Raw genomic sequence first — 15,985 nt, 5'->3', positions numbered from 1 at the left:
GATGGTGCCTTTTCACTCTTTTTACCTAGAGTCCAGCGCAACGTTAGCTGAAAGAATCCTTTGACTGGAAAAAAAAATCCTGGATAAAACCTCTCCATGTAAAAATGAATTAATACATTCTTTGAATGTTGTCAGGAGATCCCTCCAATGGAGGTACCCTGCTTGCTCTTTCCAGTTTCCCTGTGAGGCCTTTTGTTTATGTGGAACTTTACCATATGCCTGGCAACCTCATATCTGAGGGAGCCTTTCTTAATGGAAGCCCTCAATAATATTTTTTAAAGCTTTTTCTACTTTAATGTCACCTTATTTTAATGTTATGAAATATGGAGATAGTGTGAAAGGCAAAAGTAAATGAAAAAAAATGAATAAAAACACGTGAGAAAATGTTACTTTCTCTGAAAACAAAAACTCCCTTATCTATGCAAAATGAAGTTTAAGTCGAGAGGGAATGCCCAAGCAAGATGCAGATGGGTCTCAAAGGATGAAACATTTGGCTGAAACAAGATGAAATTTAAAAGAAAGAAATACGAAGTTTTGGGTTTAAGTGCCAACTGTAAATTATAAATCTATAATGTGGGGAATTCGGTTTGGTATCAGTGAATTTTAATTTGCCACAAGCTTCATATGAGCCACCACTGGGTTTCTTCTACTCAAAAACAAATAGTTTGGTGCAGCATTCATGAAACACGGGGTCCAGACACTCAGAAGTGATCACACCAGTGCCGTCCACACCGACTGGCCCCTGTCTCAAGTACCGAGTACTGACCCGGGGGCCACATTTTAAGGGATACATCGACAAACTTGGAGGTGTTCAGAAGTGTCCGCCCACAGCGAGGACCTTCCCAGGTCACAGAAGGCTGCTTGGATTAAGAAGAATGTTCTAAGGGGAATCGTAAGAGCTGTCTTCACATATTTCACAAGCTCTGAGGAGGAAGTAAACACTGTTGTCAACGCAGAGGCCAGACTGAACGTCAGAGGAAGCAATTTCTAAGTAGGGAACCCTTGCAAAATGCAAGGACTTTAAACAAAAACTCCTCTTACAGTACTGAACTCTGTTCCTAGAAGTATTCAGATAGAGACCAGGTCAAGATCTGTTAAGATTAGCATGGAAAGGAGTCTTGACTTGTGTAAGACTTTAATTTGGCTCCTAAATTTTAACCCGATGATTCTTTGTTTTCCTTTAATAGGAGTTCTGTGGTATGTAGTAAGAACTGACATTTATTGAACTGAACCAGTCCTGTGTTGTAGAGAAACTGTGATTCTCAGTGAGAAAACTGAGATTTAGAGAAGTTCAGTGAATTGCCCAAGTTGGAGAGCAAGCAAGTGACGGGGGCTGGGTTTGAACCCAAGGTATTTGACTCTCGGTCCCATCTCCTTACCCTCTACCTGAAGCTGCTCCCTGAATATATTAGCATGTTTGTTTAATTCATTGAGAATGTGATTTATTTCAGGAATATAATCATGTCTTAAGTGTTAAGTGGGATATTTACACAACCTATCTTTTAAAAATCATGAATTAAAAAAACTCATACTTTTCTAATTATGAATAAATAAACATACTTGCATAGCATTTAAAAAATCAAAATTATTTATAAGTCTACTACCCTTAGGGTAACTACTGTTATCAGTTTGGTGTTCAGTGACTGTGTCCAGTTTTAAAAAAACAAATAAAAATAGCAGATTGCTTCAGTCAGGGGAAATGTTGAGGCACTGACGGCTTTGGATACCAGAGCATGCCCTTCGAGACGCATCTTAGTCTGTTTGGGCTGCAAAAATAGAACACCGCAGGGTGGGTGGATTATAAAAAACAGAAATATGTTTCTCACAGTTCTGGAGCCTGGAAGTCCAAATCAGGCTGCCGGCCTGGTCGGTCCTGGTAAGAGCCCCCTCCAGAAGGCAGACTCTCCACTTCTCACGGGTGGCAGAGATCACAGAGAAGCAAGCTTTCCGAAGGGCACTAATCCCATCCGTGGGGCCTCCACCCTCATGACCTTGCCTCATTCTTACCAGTTTCTGGAGGCTCCACGTCCTAATGCCTCACACTGGGGCATAGAGTTTCACCATATGAACTTTAGAGGGGGTGCAAACATTCAGTTTATAACAGAAGATTTTATTTTTCTCACTTCTAAGACTGATAATTTTTTTTAATTGATTTTTGAGACAGAGAGAGACAGAGCACGAGTGGGGTAGGAGCAGAGGGAGAGGGAAAGACAGAATATGAAACAGGCTCCAGGCTCTGAGCTGTCAGCACAGAACCCAATGCGGGGCTTGAACCCATGAGCCGTGAGATCATGGCCTGAGCCAAAGTAAGACGTTTAACCGACTGAGCCGCCCACGCGCCCCTGATTTTTCTCACTTCTAGCCCAGTATTGAACCATAATGCTTCTCTATAACATCAAGGCTCACTCAGTAAGGGGAAGAATACTTCCTTCACTGGAATAAACAGATTTTTGTAATATGATGATTGAAATAGAGGCATTTATCATAAAATACAATACCTGGAATTGAGTTTTATTCATTCAATGAATATTTATTGTTATCAGCTCTGTGGCAGTTGCTGGATATAGATATAGATTGTAGATATAGATTTAGATACAGATATAGGTATAGACATATAGTATTGAAGAGTCCAGGTAAAGTCCCTGTTTTCATGAGGTTTATAGTCTGATGAGAAAGAGAGCGAATAAATCCACAGTTATTCATCGGTAGGCCAACAGAAAAAAAATCAGAAATCTCACTGAATTTTGACAAATGTGTACACCTGGGTAATCCAAGCTCCCATCAAGACATGGAATGTTACACAATTCTAGAAAGTTCCCTCTTGCCTGAAATGTTCTTTCCTAGAATTTTTCATGACTGGCTCTTTTCTTGATACTCAGTGCTCAGCTTAAATGTCTCTTCCCTGTAACTCACCCTACCCCCCAGATTTTTTTTCTACCATAGATTAATTTTAGTTGTCCTGGAACTTTATATAAATAGAACCATACAGTATCTCTTTTGTATCTGGCTTCTTTCACTCAGCCTAATGTTATTTGAGAATTCGTGCATGTATCAGTAACTCGTTTCTGTTTGTTATTGCCAAGTAGTGTTCCATTGTGTGGGATGCCAAGTGGACTTGTTCTAGGGTTTGGCTATTATGAATAAAGCTGTTTTGAATATACTTACCCAAGTCTTTCTGTGGATAGATTTAATTTATCCCGCTTGGGACTCAGAGGACTGTACTAAATCTGATGACCTCCATCTTCCAGCTCTTCGTTACATGGACGTTGAGATTCTCAGTCTGTCCTCCATGTCTCTGCTATGTTTTCTACATCTTTCTCTCTGTGCTACACTCTGGGTGAGTTCCTCAGATTTATCTTCAATTCACTAACTCTCTCTGTCTGATCTACTATTTAACCTATTGAGTATTGAACTTTTAAACAATTTTAGCAAATATTTTTTCTGTCTAGAATTTCTACTTTTTGTTGTCTCCTGTTCATGTTTCAGGTTTTATTTTCTTTAATTTTGCTGAGTGTTATTAAAGTTCCTTTCATATTTCAGATATGGATATTTTTGTTTGATTCTTCTGGGAAATATTTTTATTGGCTTTAAGGTTTCTTTTTTGATTTTTGTTTTGTTTTGATTCATTTGTGAGTGCTCTCCTAGGGCCCACTGGCCTGTGGAGGTCCTGCATGTTTCCTGGGTGGTAGAAACACACATCACACACACATATACACATTGCAGCAGAATTCACCAGTTCTAACCGTTTTCATTTTAGTTTTGTTGTTTTTCAGTTTTTTAATGTTTGTTTATTTTTAACAGACAGGGAGAGACAGAGGGCGAGCGAGAGAGGGCCAGAGAGGCAGACACGGAATCCAAAGACAGGCTCCAGGCCCTGAGCTGTCAGCGCAGAGCCCGACGTGGGCTCGAAATCACGAACCATGAGATCATGACCTCAGCCGAAGTTGGACGCTTAACCGACTGAGCCACCCAGGCCCCCATTAGTTGTAGTTTCTTTAAAACTTAGAGTTTTCTTTTGTGAGGGTAATGTGAATTTGGGCACTCTAGTGCTTCGCAGTGCAGGTGTGAGAGTCTGCCTTCTCGTGAGGAGCGCTGTTCATGCTCTCAGCCGTGGGCAGCTGGCTGGCCTGGCCCATGGTCGGTGAGCCCGCTCAGTTTCCTATGCGTGGCCAAGGCCGTGCTTCCCGGGTCCCGGCTGTGCCCTGGCCACAGGACTGACAACAGAGCCTAGCCCTGGGGCTGGTTGGGAGTCCTGGGCTCTGCCCTCCTGCCCTGTGTCTCCCACCCACTGTGGGCTCCCTCTTTCCGTTGCTGGCACCAGATGATTTCCCTTTCTTTTTGAATTTAAATCTGCATTAAACTTTGATCTTTTTGATGTTTTCTCCAGCATTTTGCATTGTTTCAAGTGGGAAAGGGAAGGGTTTTTTTCCAAACATCTTCTCAGATTATTTTAACTAGAAATTTGTGCAAATTCTTTAATCTCATTCACCCTTCAGTAAACATACTGGAGAAAGTACATGAGTACTTAGTACTTCTGCAATAAAGTAACTATTTTAAAAATAACACAGCCATTTTATTGTTTTCACTAGGAGTGTTATAATTGTGTGATTTCACTTTTTATCCCTCCCCATTAGTCCATGCCTACATGATTATAGCCCAGGGTTGTTGTAAAGATCAAATTATTTAAAAAATAGTTGTTATGGGGGCACCTGGGTGGTTCAGTCGGTTAGGCATCCAACTCTTGATCTTGGCATGATCTCAGGGTTTGTGAGTTCGAGCCCCACAGGCTATCAGCACAGAGCCTGCTTGGGATTCTCTCTCTGCCCCTCCCCTGCCAAAATAAATAAACTTAAAAAAACTATTATTGAAGCTTTGAAAAATGATAAAAATAGTACACATTCAGTGGGAAACTCTCTGCCATAGAGAAGTGTAGGCAGCGTTGAGCAGGTCACTGTGTCCTTGGGCAAAATAGATTTTAATCCAGAGTCCGCAGGTGGGTGGCATGGAGCCCAGGGTGTTTTTGCTTGGCTGGCACAGTGAATTTGTTGCTGACACTTAAAAATCGTGACATTTCACATAAAATTTAGATACCTGACTTCGCTTGAATAATGGAGTTATCTGGCTACACTGGGCTTGCTTCCCAAATGGAATCAATTACTTTGTGCTGAATGGTGTCTGTCCCACGATTGCTCTGTGTGACTGAGGCCAACAGCCACTTACTCTTCGTTGTTACACATTTACTGTTGTTATGTAAGTAGCATAGAAACAGTACTATATATCCATTTCTCTGTCAAAACTAGGAAAACAAAAGGTAGATGGAGAAAACCATCTGTTACAGGAAAAATGGCAGAGACTGGTAACCTGGAGCTTCTCTGACTGAAGCGATCCGCCATACTTACTGTTTTTTAAATTGTGTAAAATAATTGAACATTGAACTGATAACTGGCTACCTAAGGGTAGGAGGATTATAATTAATTTTGGTTTTTCAAATTCTATACAAGTATGTGTATGGTCAGACGCCCTGTGAATCCATGATGAAGTGAGCGCTGGGCAGCCGGTGGAATGCAGGGGCGTTTTCTTGGCAGAGAATGAAGGTGGAGGAAGTTCCAAAATGAAAAAGTTAAATATCACTTATTCCATGTGGAAATTTGTACCTTCTTCTTTTTTTTTTTTTTTTTAGTTTGTGGACACATGGATTATAAGTGGAGCACTTTTTAGGGGAAAATGCATTTCAATATAGGTTTAAATTCTGTATATAAATATATCGTCACCATTTGTTTTGCAGATTACGGGATTACTGATATGCTTTCCTAAACCATAAAACAGTTGAAGATGTCTAGGTACTTAACGGCTTTGACAGTGACCACCCTCGTCGGTGTGGCCGTGGGGGGGTTTGTCCTGTGGAGGGGCATCCAGCGCCGCAGGAGGAGCAAAGCAAGCCTTGACTCCTGGCAGCAGCAAGCCCCGGGAGGGAGGACGCAGCACCCCCCAGCCGAAGACCATCTGTGCTCTGGTGCCCCCGGAGCCTCATGGGAGAGGAGGATCCTCGAAGCCAAGGTGGTGACTGTGTCTCAGGCAGCAGAATGGGACCACATCGAGCCCTTGCTTCGGAGTGAGTTAGAAGATTTCCCAGTACTTGGAATTGACTGTGAGTGGGTAAGTTAAAAAGCAAAAATAAACCATGCAAATCTTGTCTGCTTTTCTAACTAGGGACCTTGAATAGTCAAGTAGAGGATAAGATTAAAGGAGAATTCGCTTGTTCTCAACTAGCTCATAAATAGAATTTAGCAGAAGGAGAAACTGCTTCTCTTGTCAGGAGAGGAGAGTGCTTATAATCGTGCGGTCTGGAGTGAGACAGATCTGTCCAAGTCCCATTGTGACCACTTACTTATTCTGTGACCTCGGACAAGCTACTTACCCCCCCCAGAGGCCCATGAACTTGTTTATCATAGGGATGTAATGGTAGCTCTCTCCCAGAGCCTTTCAAAGAATTCAAGTAGACAAGCTCTATAAAGGGTGCAGCATGATTTTCACATATAATAAGTGCTCATTAAATACTAGCTACTTTAATATTTTTAATGGTGTTTCATAAGGATGCCATGGAGAAGTTAGTTAAGGAAGTCTATTTAAATGGGAATTATTACACAAAGTAGCATCTCAAGAGATCACAATAAAGTTTGAAATACTGTTTGCTCTCAGCCAGGGCTTTGCCGTTTGTTTGTAGCATCTCATTTCATTTCCACAGTAAATCCCATGTAGGAAGATTCTGTTGTTACCTTCACTTTACAGATAGGAGAAAGGCATAAAAAGGTAGCCACCAGTTGAGCCCAAGGCTCTCCTAACCATCTGGTTAATTTTTCTAAGTCTTCTTTGGGGAGAGTTGTTACATAGTTGTAATGAGGATCATAGGATGCATCTCTTCCTCCCGCATTCTGATCCAGAGTGAACTTTAGTCTCCTTGAAACAGAATATGTTACAAAAACTATAAATAAATTGTAGTTATCATTTCTTGTTGGTGGTTGTCTTATCTGATACAGGTCTTCTGGATCTGTAGAATATGGCCTACAGCCAGGAAATGTAATCAGAGGGGCCCTAAGCAGAATGGTCACCACAAAATCGGGTCACAGAATGGTAGGGGGCCTGCCAGATGCCAGGGATGACCACGGGAACACTGGACAGTGTGGGGAGGGTTTGGTAGTCACACAGGGCCTTAAACCTGCTCAAGCTGTTTCATCATATCAGCAGTAATAGTTGTTTCTACCCGTGAGCATGGACCAGCGGACGGGAGAGGACACTTCTGGTCTCTTCTGTATAAGAAATTGTATCATTTCAGGAATATTTAGTCCAACAGTAATAGAAGAAAACATCACTGAGCAGTGAGCTTTAGTAGATTAGGAACATTCACTTTTGCCAAATGCCTTGATTTTCCAACTAAATGAGATATAACTGTAGCAGCAGGGAGTCCGAAGCGTGTGGTCAGTAACAGCAGTTGATTTAATAATAATGTGTAATTACCGTGGCTGAGATGTGGACAAGCCGAAGTGGCAAATAATCCAAAACCCACTTCATTTTGGCTTTGGATAAGTATGAATTCATGCTGGATGCCACGTCTTTAGGTGTGATTGCATTTCCCTGTCTGCTGCCACATAAAAGCTTTAGGAAGAAAACTATTTCTTGGTCTCTCCATTTGTATTTCCCTTTCTTTTTTTTTAAATTTTTAATGATTATTTATTTTTGAGAGAGAGAGAGAGAGAGAGAGAGACAGAGCATGAGCTGGGGAGGGGCAGAAAGAGAAGGAGACACAGAATCTGAAGCAGGCTCCAGGTTGTGAGCTGTCAGAATAGAGCCCCACACGGGGCTTGAACTCACCAACTGTGAGATCACGACCTGAGCCGAAGTCAGATGCTTAACCAACTGAGCTACCCAAGCACTCCTCCCATTCTCTTTTATTCACTTTTGTGTGCTTGTTTAGTGATCATTTTTGTTCTTGTCTAATACAGCAAGTATTTGTTTGGATTTACCAAAATGTTTACCTTTTTCTTTCTCATTTTTTCCTTATGTCTCAGACCTTTTTAGGATCATTTTCTTTAAGGTCATTCTTTAGAGGTTTATTTCTTCAAGGCTCATTAAACTAATTGTCATTGTTCTTGTTTTGAAAGTATCTTTATTTTGCTCTTAATCTTGAAAGAAAGATCTTTTCACTACAAAGATAAAAAATTCTAGCTTGGTAATTTATCATCATTTTCAAGACAATATTCCATTGTCTCCCGGCTTCTGTTGTTACTGTTTAAAATAACTATCAGTCTAAGTGTTGATTCTTTATAGGTAATCTAACTTTCTGTAGCTCCTTTTAAGATCTCCACTTTGAGTTTGTGGTTCTGAAGATGCAGTATGATGAGGCTAAGTGTTCTTTCTGTATTTCCAACATGGGATTGTGAGAGATAGGTGGAAATGAGGATTGGTATCTTTCTATCAATTTTTATTTTATTATTATTATTATCTTAAATCATTGCATTTTCTTTTTTTTTTTAACTTACTTATTTTTGAGAAAGACAGAGAATGCGTGAGTGGGGGAGGGGCAGAAAGAGAGAGAGGATCCCAAGCAGGCTCCATGCCATCAGTGTAGAGCCAGATGCAGGGTTTGAACCCATCAATGGTGAGATCATGACGTGAGCTGAAATTGGGAGTCAGGCACTCAACGGACTGAGCCACCCAAGTACCACTCTTGTGTCAATTTGTGAATTCTCTTTGAAGATTGTCTTTACCCTGTTTGTTCTTCTTCTCTTCCAACCCCCCCCCCCCGCCCCCCGCCTTTTCTTTGTGGTCATCTCTCTCCTCTTCCTTCTTCATTGCTGTAATCTGATCAGTTATATTCTCAACTTTTTATGCTATCCTACATGTCTGGTAATCTCTTTTATATTTAACAGTCTCTATGGATTCATTCTGTGCAGTTTCTTTAGGTCTCTTTTACTGTCCCCTTTTTCTTTATTTAGTTTTGTCTAATCTGTTTTACTTGCCCCTGAAGTCTTTTTTTTTTTAACCTTTTTATTGTGAAATAAAACACATCAAGAAAAGTGCCTGAAACGAAAATAGCTAAGTGATTTATCTAAAGAGAACAGCTGTGTAACTAGAAAGGAGGCCAGGAAATAGAAGACTGCCAGCACCCCGGAAGCTCCCCTCCTGACCCGGACAGTCGTTGTCCTCCAACAGTTATCATTATCCTGATTCCCTAGTATTTACGTTCTTGTTTTTCTTCATACACTTACTACTTGTGCATGTATCCCTAAGCGCTGTAATTTAGATTTGCCTGCTTTTTAAATTTAATATATGTGAAACTGTCAACTGTGTATTCTTTGTGTCTGACTTCTTTTGCTGAACATTATGAGATTTATCTATGGTGTGTGTGACTGTAATTCTTTGCCGTATAGTAATCCCTTGTATAAATATATCATGATTCATTTCATCCATTCTAATATTGATGGACATTTGAGTTTGTGGTTTGGAGCTCTTACAGGCAATGTTGAAGTGAATTTATGGACTCATTCTTACTGGGCGTATGTATCTCGGAGTGGAGTCCTGCATTATGGAATTGTGTGTATGCTTAACTTATATGGGTAATGCCACACTGCTTGCCAAGGCGGTTTTAACCGATACACCCTCCGATGAGCATTGTGCGAGCATAGCCATCCATCCAGTCGTTTTCAGAAGTGGTTGTACTGATTTAACCTCTCGCTGTCTTTGTATCTCATCAGTTGGTACTGTCAGATTTTTATTTCTTTTTGTTTATTTTTTTGGTACCATCAGATTTTTTTTTTATTTATTTGGTACTGTCGAATTATTTTTACCAAACCATTTTTTAATGCCTGTTTATTTTTAGAGAGAGTGGGTGTGTGCACAAGGCAGGGAGGAGCAGAGAGAGAGGGAGAGAAAGAATCCCAAGCAGGCCCTGTGCTGATAGTGCAGAGCCCGATGTGGGGCTCCATCCCAGGAACATCAGGTGGACACTTATTTAATAATCCAGTGTTATTCTAGCTGTCAAAAACACCTGCACAATTCCGGCATAAGACGTTCCTCTTGGCTTTCATGCCTTCACACTGTTCCGTTTCCTATCATACTGTTATTCCCTCTTTTTCTTGTTCTGATCTCCTTTTCACCTCACTTCTAAATATGGAGGTGGCTTAGGCTTAGTCTCTTCTCTGTCCACCCCAGGAGTTGCAAACTCACATGCCTACAAAGTCCGGCCAGGAAATACAGAGGAATGATGTGGAGCAATTGTTTGCATTTTTGAATGTTTGCATTTTATAAGGAAATATGCTTCCTCCCTTTTTTTCTTTAAATACAGGGCCTCTGTGATCTATCTTTTATTGTCCTAGTTTTAATAGAGATATGGATCCTAAGAAATATTTCTATTTATTAGAGAAACAGTGGTGTACAAACAATGGCAAATGGAAAATGACAGTTGGCTTCAGTATTGAGAAGATATTATGGTGGGTTAAGGAATTCATGCTACGTATAAGTGAGGTAGCTGCTATATAGTTCAAGCCAAGTGTTGCCAGATCACCCAGTTCTTTAAAGAGGTTTTTGTAAAGAGATTTTTTAAAAGTGTGAACTTTACTAATTTTTAAATTTTGGTACAAGTTTTTTAAATACATGGACACCAAAATAATGATAATATTAAACATGTCTGTGGATCAGCACATGTGTCCGTGGACCACAAATTTATGTCCCCCAGTCAGCATTCTTTTAAGTGCTCTCATCTACTTTATAGCTTTAAATACCATTGATATGCTGATGACTCTTTAAAATACAGCTCTACCCTTTTATATCCACCTGTCTGCTTGATGTCTTTCCTTCAATGGCTAATAGTCATCTCAAACTTACCATGTTCCTAACAGAGCTCTTTTGAGTTTTCTTCCCAAACTTGGATTATCCTTAGTCTTCTCTACCTTTAAGAAATCAGGGAGACATCCTCCTCACTAAGGGCTGACCAATAGAAATGATAGGATTGAAAGTCAGACACAGACAGGCAATTAGGGTATGCTGAGGTTCTTCAGTGGCAACATATGTGGAAATTCAGAGAGGTGATTGCAGAAATGACATAGCATGCTACCAGATAGAGGTGTGGGCTTCCACAGCCCCCTGAATTACCTGTGCTCATGTACAAGTACGTGTAATCGTTTGTGCGTGAGATTTCTGTCATATTTGAGAAGCTAAAGCCTTTCTCTTGGGAAGGTGGCGATTGACATTGTTTCTCTTTCTGGCCTCTGGCTCCTGCCTGATTTTTTTTTTAGAGTCTCTGGCTACAGATGTCCTCACTCACTGGGTGCAAATAATTGGTGCAACAAAGATTGAATGAAGTGAAGATCATTTTCCAGAGAGCATTGTTCTACAGGCCCATTGTTCATCAAGCCTGCTGGAGGTCTCCTCCCTTTCCCTTAGTATTAACCCTCAGTAGTAGATTAATCCGTCTACTTCTCCTCTGCTCCCACCCTAGCCCAAGCCTCAAGTGTCTCTCATGTAGACCTTTGTGGTACCCTCCTGACTGGCCCCCCAGCTTGGACTCTTGTGCACCTACAGTCCCTCCCCCATAGAGTAGCCAAAGTGAACTTTTAAAAATGAAAATCAGATCATATCAGTCCTCTGCTTAAAACCCTTTCATTGCTTTCAGTAAAACCGAGGGGTCTTAATTACTTACCTGTCCGTAGGGACTTAAATGCTCTGGCCTCTCTCAGCACCTGTTTGTCTCCTCTTCTCTTCCCATCCTCCGTTTTTTTTTTTTTTTAATCCTCCTATTGTTACTTGCTAGCCTCATTAAACCTTTATTCTGCCACTTGAACAGGATAAGCTCATTCATGTCTCAAAGCCATGGTCTAAATTAACTGAAACATAAACTCTACAGACTAAGGATGCTTATTAGTTAATCTGTTCAAGCCCAGAAGACAGTCCCAGATCATTCTTTACTCTCTGCTGCCATCATGGGGTCATTTAAAGAATTGCGGGCTTTTACAGAAAGTTTGATCAGCTCTGGACTTTTAAGAATCCTGAAGCCAAAATGGGTTTTCCAGAAAAGAGACTCTTTAAACCAGTGCTCTCTAAGTGAACCACTGGAATACAGAAAAAGATTCCATACAGAAATTTTGTCCAAATTTTGATGCTTGATGGCATCATTCATTAAAAGTTTTTACTTTTGTGTATGTTTAATATTGTCTGTGACATATTAGTATAGTATTACATGTTGGTAATGTATACATGCATATGTATACATGTTATGTATGTCACAGACATTTTTATAAGTTGACTAATCTAAAAAACAAAAATCAGAACACTGGATTAAATAATGCTAATGAAATTTAAATGTCTTTTTTGTTGTTTTATTAAATACAATGTTGGTAAGTCAAGGATTCCATTGTTTTCCCATAAGTAGTAAGTGATGTCAAGGCAAAAAGATACTGGGAAGCAAAAGGGGAAAATATGAGAAATAAAGGCTAGGGGCGGCCCAGTGGCGCAGTGGATAACGTGTCGGACTATGGATCAGGAGAAATAAAGGCTAGATTAAATATCTGATTCTTTAAGCTAAATTGACTCTGCTAAATGCATTATTCTTCCAATTACACATTCAATATAAATTGGGTATCTATTGGAATCATAACATTTGAATTGCTAGTGGAAAAACTTTATGCAATATATTGGATCTTAAGCAAAATCCAGAAACAGTATTAAAAAGACAACTTACTATCTCATTATTTATTTAAAGTATTTTAGACAATGAAACACAACTGAAAAGATGTACAGAGATCCAGCCTTAGGAATTTACAATGAGTATTATGTCAAATTAACAGTGCTAAATATTAGAAGAGATGTATAGCTTTTTCTTGGAGAGTTGCTATACAGAGGAAGGGAATTCCTCACTAATAATTTAGTAATTTAGCCACATCTGGATGAATCATTATAGAACAGAAACCAGTAGTCACGTTTCTTATAGATCTTTTCTGACCCTGGCTAAGCCCTAAGAAATAGATGCATTAGAAATCAAACTGGCATACTTTTACTTGAAGATATGGAAATAACCCTTATCGATAAAGCACTGCATGAGAAGGGAAATCCTAAGCGTTTTTGAGTTGGGCCATGATTTTACTTAGTGAAGTAGAAGTCAAAGACAAGGACTGTCTGGATTTTGTTTTTAACAGCAGCTCTGTGATCTTAACTCTTTACTTTCTGTGGTTTTGGTGGCCTCCACTCTGAAATACCCTACCTCTGATTACTTGTGATACTTCGAATCACTCCTTTGGTATTTACCATGCAATTTGTGTGGATTGTACCCTATCTATAAGGTTCTATTCCCTGAGGCAGGTTCCCTCTCTTATACAGCCTCATATCCACGGGGGCACCTGGTGCAATGCTCTGATACACGGCCATGGGAGAACTGCATTGTCCAGAGCAGGGTCTCCCGCTGTGAATATTCTGGGGACATGATCCGTTGTCATGAGAGGCTGTCCTGTACATTGTAGGATGTTTGGTAGCATTCTAGCCTCTATCTATTAGATATTTGTGTACCTGCCCCCAAGTTGTGGGAACCAAACATTTCTCCAGACATCATCAGATGCCCTTGGGGTGTGGGAGGGGGGTACAAATGAATCTTGGTTGAGAGCTGCCCTTCCAAATCTGGGAATTTGAGTTCTAGTCCTAACGTTGTCATTATCCCTCCTCATTCAGGCAAACTGCTTCACCTGTAGGTCCTAAATTTCCTGTCCTGAAAAAAGAGGGATTGGAATTTATTGGATGTTTAACCTGGGTTCAGTGGATAGCTTTAGGGGACTTTTTATTATTGTGAGTTTTGCATGTAAATTTTTCTGGGAATGACTTCTTAGCTTTCAGCTTTTGTCTCCAACTTATCTGTTACCTCAGAAAGATTAAAACTAGATCAGTTAATATAAAAAGTTATTTTCATCTCTTAAGATATAAGGATCCTAGCTTAGGCTCAGTATACATTTTTTTTTCTTAGCACAATTTGTGATCATAAAACGTGAGAAAGCACCTTGGGCTACCAGGATTTATTATATTGGCAGGTACCACTTACTTCTGGTACTGTATTTCCTGCCTCTTTTCAAAAATTGGGGCTTGAGGCAGCAATGATAAGGTAAATGAGGAGAGTCACTAGCATGCGTGTTGGAGTCTGGGTAATGAAAACAGTGTGTTCATATTTGGGGCTCTTCTTCTTAATCTTTCTTTCGCCTGGGCTTTCAAAACCAGCATGTTTCACGTGACTTGGCCACCACTCCTCTGTGTCACCATTCATGGACTGCTCACATTTCAGGCTCACACTGAGCCCTCGGTGACCTATGTTTAGGCTGGTGCTTCACAAAGTCCTTTGTGCTTGTTAGCATTGGCTCCTCCTTCGATTTAAACCAAATTTCGGCCAGCCGTGTCCTTTGGGAAGTTAAAGAATTACTTCTTAGACTTTTTCTTGCCAATGTCATGTTGTACTTGGTGCTGTGGGAGGGCATGAACTGTGGCCCTGTTTTCCTCTGTTGCAGGTGAATTCGGAAGGCAAAGCCAGTCCCCTGTCACTCCTTCAAATGGCCTCCTCCAGTGGCTTCTGCGTCTTGGTCCGCTTGCCAAAGCTGATCCATGGAGGAAAAACGCTACCAAAAACACTGTTGGACATTTTGGCAGATGGCACTGTTTTAAAAGTTGGAGTAGGGTGTTTAGAAGACGCCAGCAAGCTGCTGCAGGACTACGGCCTTGCTGTCAAGGGGTGCGTGGACCTCCGGCACCTAGCGATGAGGCAGAGGTATGCTTTGTATTAGTGCTTCTGTTCCTGTAGCTGCACACATTTGGCAAGATGTGTGGATTACTGAGAACGCTAATGAAGCACCTGACATTTTTTAGAAGCCTAAAGGCTTCTGAGATCTGTACGAACTTGTGAAGAAGTATTCCAGTTTCTGAGAAGACTTGAGTTACCCAGGATTGGTTTTTCTCAGATGAAACATGGATACGGTGCCACCACAGGTTGTAAGCTGATGGCCCACTGGCTAGTTAGGACCACAGAGTTTGTTTTTTTCCCATATGATATATATGAGGATTTCTCATTTAAATCCAGATTTAATGTAAAAGTCTATATTTTGGACTTTGAAAAATCAGATGGCTTGACTATGGGAGGTCAAACGGTTCTAGGTGGTAACAGTTGCCGGGAAGCAGTTGGCCTCTTGAGATGCACCTGTTCTGTTCAACTCATCCTAATAAATCAGCATTTGAGTTCGCAGACCCTGTGTTAGGCCAAAAAATGGTGGTCGACCTAATCCTTTACGAGGAGGAAGAGAGATTTCCCTTTCCCTTGAAATCTGTTCTTATAGAAATTCTACCCTACCTTGTTTCTCAGGGAGTTGGAATTACCTTCTCATGTATGTATACAGGTCCTCGTGTCAGGAATGTGGAGTGAGGCAGCCTCTCTCTGTCCCTCCGATGACACTGACATTAAGTTAGGAGGATCTGATAAACTAAGAGGAGGCCTGATTAAAGTCTCTTATCATAATTTTTTAGTATAAAATGAAATTTTAGTTCAGTAGTTTGGCTTATGTAAATAAGATTCTTGTAATTTTTTAAAGAAATACATTAAAATATTTATGGTAGGGGTGCCTGGGTGGCTCAGTCGGTTAAGTATCTGGCCTCGGCTCAAGTCATGATCTCACGGTTTGTGGGTTCAAGAGAGAGGGAGACAGGATCTGTAGCCATCTCCATGCGGACAGCGCAGAGGCTGACTCAGGGCTCAAACCCATGAACCAAGAGACCATGGCCCAAGCTGAAGTCCAGCACCTAACTGACTGAACCACCCAGCTGCCCCAGTAGCAGAGTTGACCCTGGATCAGGCTGTGTGCTGGCCACTTACCAGCTGTGTGACCTCAGGCAAGTTACGGAGCCTTTGTGTTCCTCACTTCCTTCTTCTGTAGCAATGATTATATTCCCTCCTCCCAGGACTGGTGTGTGG

The 15,985-nt window shown here is 40.8% G+C and overlaps 1 protein-coding gene across 10 annotated transcripts in view; it reads left to right on the top strand.

The window, feature by feature from the left end:
- The window catches only part of EXD2 (exonuclease 3'-5' domain containing 2), a 52,410-nt gene that overhangs the window by 6,533 nt on the left and 29,892 nt on the right, over positions 1–15,985 (top strand). For all 10 annotated transcript variants that reach the window (XM_029950257.1, XM_029950261.1, XM_029950256.1 and 7 more), the window contains exons 2-3: positions 5,786–6,156; positions 14,535–14,791. In XM_029950257.1, the coding sequence (XP_029806117.1) occupies positions 5,833–6,156; positions 14,535–14,791 (581 nt within the window). In that variant the 5' untranslated portion in view covers positions 5,786–5,832. The remainder of the gene's footprint in view (positions 1–5,785; positions 6,157–14,534; positions 14,792–15,985) is intronic.

Source organism: Suricata suricatta, chromosome 9 (assembly GCF_006229205.1).
Source record: "Suricata suricatta isolate VVHF042 chromosome 9, meerkat_22Aug2017_6uvM2_HiC, whole genome shotgun sequence".
NCBI classification, from domain to species: Eukaryota; Metazoa; Chordata; class Mammalia; order Carnivora; family Herpestidae; genus Suricata; species Suricata suricatta.
This window is presented reverse-complemented; position numbering and strand designations above follow the sequence as displayed.